The 3,244-nt window shown below is 37.2% G+C and overlaps 1 protein-coding gene across 1 annotated transcript; it reads right to left on the bottom strand.

The window, feature by feature from the left end:
- Positions 1-256: 256 nt before the first annotated feature.
- On the bottom strand, positions 257-2,944 carry LOC21412316 (zinc finger protein 346). Its single transcript, XM_024172403.1, has 3 exons — positions 2,866-2,944; positions 1,942-2,096; positions 257-1,408 (listed from the first exon to the last, which is right to left on the bottom strand). The coding sequence occupies exons 2-3, from the start codon at positions 2,071-2,073 to the stop codon at positions 488-490; spliced, it is 1,053 nt and encodes a 350-aa protein (XP_024028171.1). The 5' UTR covers positions 2,074-2,096; positions 2,866-2,944; the 3' UTR covers positions 257-487.
- Between the last annotated feature and the right edge of the window lie 300 nt (positions 2,945-3,244).

Raw genomic sequence — 3,244 nt, 5'->3', positions numbered from 1 at the left:
GTCATAACGAAAATGTGCCAACTTATTGCCGACGGTGTACGGCATTTTTTTTTCATTGCAGAGCTCTTCCTTGGCAAGAATGGCCTTTTTATTGTTTCAAAGACAGAAGTGGAGTATGAGGTGCCTAGTCAAGCTCATGATATGGGTGCAGGTGTTGGGGCCGGAAAAACATATTCTTATATACCTATGCAGTAGAAAAATAAATTAAAGCAAAAATAACACAAAAACAGATAAGACAAAAATTTACATAGCTCGGTCAAATTCTCTATGTCTATGAGAGAGGAAAAAAATTCACCAACAACTTTAGAATTATGCACTAAACAAACTTTTTAGTTGTCTTTTTGAGTACTTTTCAAGATATCACCTATCACTCTGGTACTCCCAGGCCAAGTGTTTTGCCATGGCAGCCTCTTTTTCTTTGGGAAAGTTCTCATAAAGCAGAAGTTTGTGTTTTTTCCCTTCAAGATGCTGCTTGAAAGAGAGCTCATCAATGCACCAAATGCGACAAAATTTGCAGTACAAGCTCTGCCCCGCCCTTTGCCGCACTCAAGTTCAATTCTAGAAGCCTAGCCTTGTGCTTCCTTCCTTCCAAGTGCATCTTCAGCAAATCCTCATTCATGCATGGAATCTTGCAAACCTCACACCACCACCGTCGTCGCCCGTTAGCCAATTCTTGCAGTTTAGCCTGGTGCTTCTGGCCATTCATGTGCTGCTCAAAATTGAAGCCACTTGAGCACATCACATTGCAGAGCTCGCAATGTAATCTATGATCTGCTGAAGTACCTTCAACCCCGGGATTCCCATGAAAGGGTATCGGAATTAGGGGCAGAGTTTGAGAGATACTACCAGGTTCTTTTCTCTTTGTTCCTGATAAAATAGTACTTGAACTTGGATGCTCACGCAATTCTTGCAGTTTAGCCCGGTGCTTCTGGCCATTCACGTGCTGCACATGATTGAAGCCACTTGAGCACACCACATTGCAGAGCTTGCAATGTAGTCTATGATCTGCTGAAGTACCTTCAACCCCGGGATTCCCATGAAAAGGTATCGGAATTAGGGGCAGAGTTTGAGAGATACTATCAGGCTCTTTTCTCTTTGTTCCTGATAAAATAGTACTTGAACTTGGATGCTCACGCAATTCTTGCAGTTTAGCCCGGTTCTTCTGGCCATTGACGTGCTGCTCAAGATTGAAGCCACTTGAGCACACCACATTGCAGAGCCCGCAATGTAGTCTATGATCATTTGGAGTCCTTTCAGGCATGGGATTTCCATGAAAAGATTCTTGGTTTTTAACTATTGGCAGAGTTTGAAGGATAGTAGTATTAGGGGGTTCTTTTCTCTTTGATTCTGATGAAATATCACTTGAACTTGGGGGCTCTGAAATGGGACTGGAAGTTGAAGATTGCACCTGGTAAAGGAAATCATGGCATTTGATTATTTGATGCAAATCTTGAGTCATAAGAAACACTGATAAAGCTAAGGCTTAGCTGCTTAATGCTGGGATTTGTGACCTTTTTTGTTTTAATGAGTCAAAAGAATGATTTCTGTTGGGCAATGTTTTTGAGAAGATCTTCACTCTACATTTCACTTTTGAGATCGAAATGTAAAGATTTTATCAAGTGGGACCTAATCAGTGGTTGAGACGTGTTCTATTTTTTAGTGAGGGCACACATTTTTAAAATTTTCTTACAAAATGTAACTATGTCCAAACCTAATTATGAAAATCATAATCGTTGCCTCGCTGAATAAAAAAATTATAATTTGGCCCCATTTAATAAAAGATATTTCGACTATAACCCCATTTATCTCTTTCATATTTCATGTTATGCCCTCATTCTCGCTCCAACGCTAGGCCTAATGTATTTAGAGAGCACCACATGCATCACAATGATCAAGAATCAAGAAACAATCTGCTAAAGAAAAAGAGGGAAAAAAAGTTACCTGCAAAGGAAAAAGATCTTTCAGGAAGTCATCATCTGGTTTTAACTGTAATGCTAATTTCCTCCTATATGCAAGCTCTCTTTGTATTGCATGCTCCACAGGCATTGTATCTCCATCCCACTTATCTGCCATTTCTCTTGCTTCTTGCTAAAGTTCTGCATTATTTCACATACTAATTAGGCAATACATTTTCAAGAATATTAGCTTAAAACAACATTCTTCTTTGATGAAAAATAATGGCATGGAAAAGGAAAGAAAGAAATATTATAACTTAATAAGGATTCATTGCACGCTAACAGAAAAATATCCTACTATTCACAGACATGTTTCCCTTTTCTACCCTTACCAAACAGACTTATTTTGAGGGTCTTTCTACGGTAGCGCCTCATACTGTTAATGCATGTGTCTGGCTATTAGAAAAAGTATGTAGATATCTCCTAATTAGAGGCAAAAAGACTTATTTAGAGACATTATTAAGTATAAGCTTTACATTTTACTAAACGCACAAAAAATAAAATAAAATATGGTATAGTCATATAACAGTAATTGACATTGCATTCAAAAGATCCAACTTGATAATTTCACTTCAGAGGGCTCTAGCCAACTTTCTTTCTTCTTCTTCTTCTTTTTTTTTTTTTTTTTTTTTTTTTTTTTTTGTTTTTTAACAGGAAAGACTAGCCTAAATAACAGCCAACCCAACAATTATCGCTTAGCTAAAAATGAATATAATCACTCAGGAGCTGAAAACTAAGCTTATTCAAGTAGAAAAATGCAAACTTGGACAAGAAAGAAGAAAAGATAGAAAGCCCATATTTTAACTTCCCACATTAAGCTTGAATAGTAAAGAAGTCACCAAAAGTATAATCAAATGCAAAAAAAAAAAAAAAAAGGAAGAAGAAAGGGATTGCAGATACGAAGGCTCACCTTAACTCTTTTTTTATTATTTATTTATTTTTTTTAGAAATAACTAGAGTTTAAGCAGAAAAAGGCATGTCTGTGAGAGAGAGAGAGAGAGAGAGAGAGAGAGAGAGGGAGAGAGGGGGGATGGCAAGATGGCCGTTCAAAGGACGAGTCCCAGAACGGATCATTACTATTTTGGCGATTTCAGGGCTAAATTTGGTAATAATGTAAAAGAACAGGGGTGTTAATGTCAATTCACATGAAGCAGCAGTTGAACCAATTTTATTAAAGTGGATGGTACTCTAGGCGGCTCTTCATGTCTCTCTTTAATCCTTTTACCTCCCTGTAGAACCTATTCTTTTTAACTATAGATAAAAAATCGTTATTTTAATTATTAGATTAA

Source organism: Morus notabilis, unplaced genomic scaffold, assembly GCF_000414095.1.
Source record: "Morus notabilis unplaced genomic scaffold, ASM41409v2 Scaffold70, whole genome shotgun sequence".
NCBI classification, from domain to species: Eukaryota; Viridiplantae; Streptophyta; class Magnoliopsida; order Rosales; family Moraceae; genus Morus; species Morus notabilis.
Note: the sequence above shows the minus strand (reverse complement) of the source record. Positions and strands in the feature narration are given on the sequence as shown.

What these genes read in the sequence shown, in the direction of transcription:
- LOC21412316 (XM_024172403.1), bottom strand. Translation starts at nt 2,073, where the DNA reads ATGGCAGATAAGTGGGATGGAGATACAATGCCTGTGGAGCATGCAATA. An exon ending in AAGATCTTTTTCCTTTGCAG is followed by an intron (nt 1,409 to 1,941) that starts GTAACTTTTTTT and finishes TTCCTTTACCAG; the next exon opens with GTGCAATCTTCAACTTCCAG.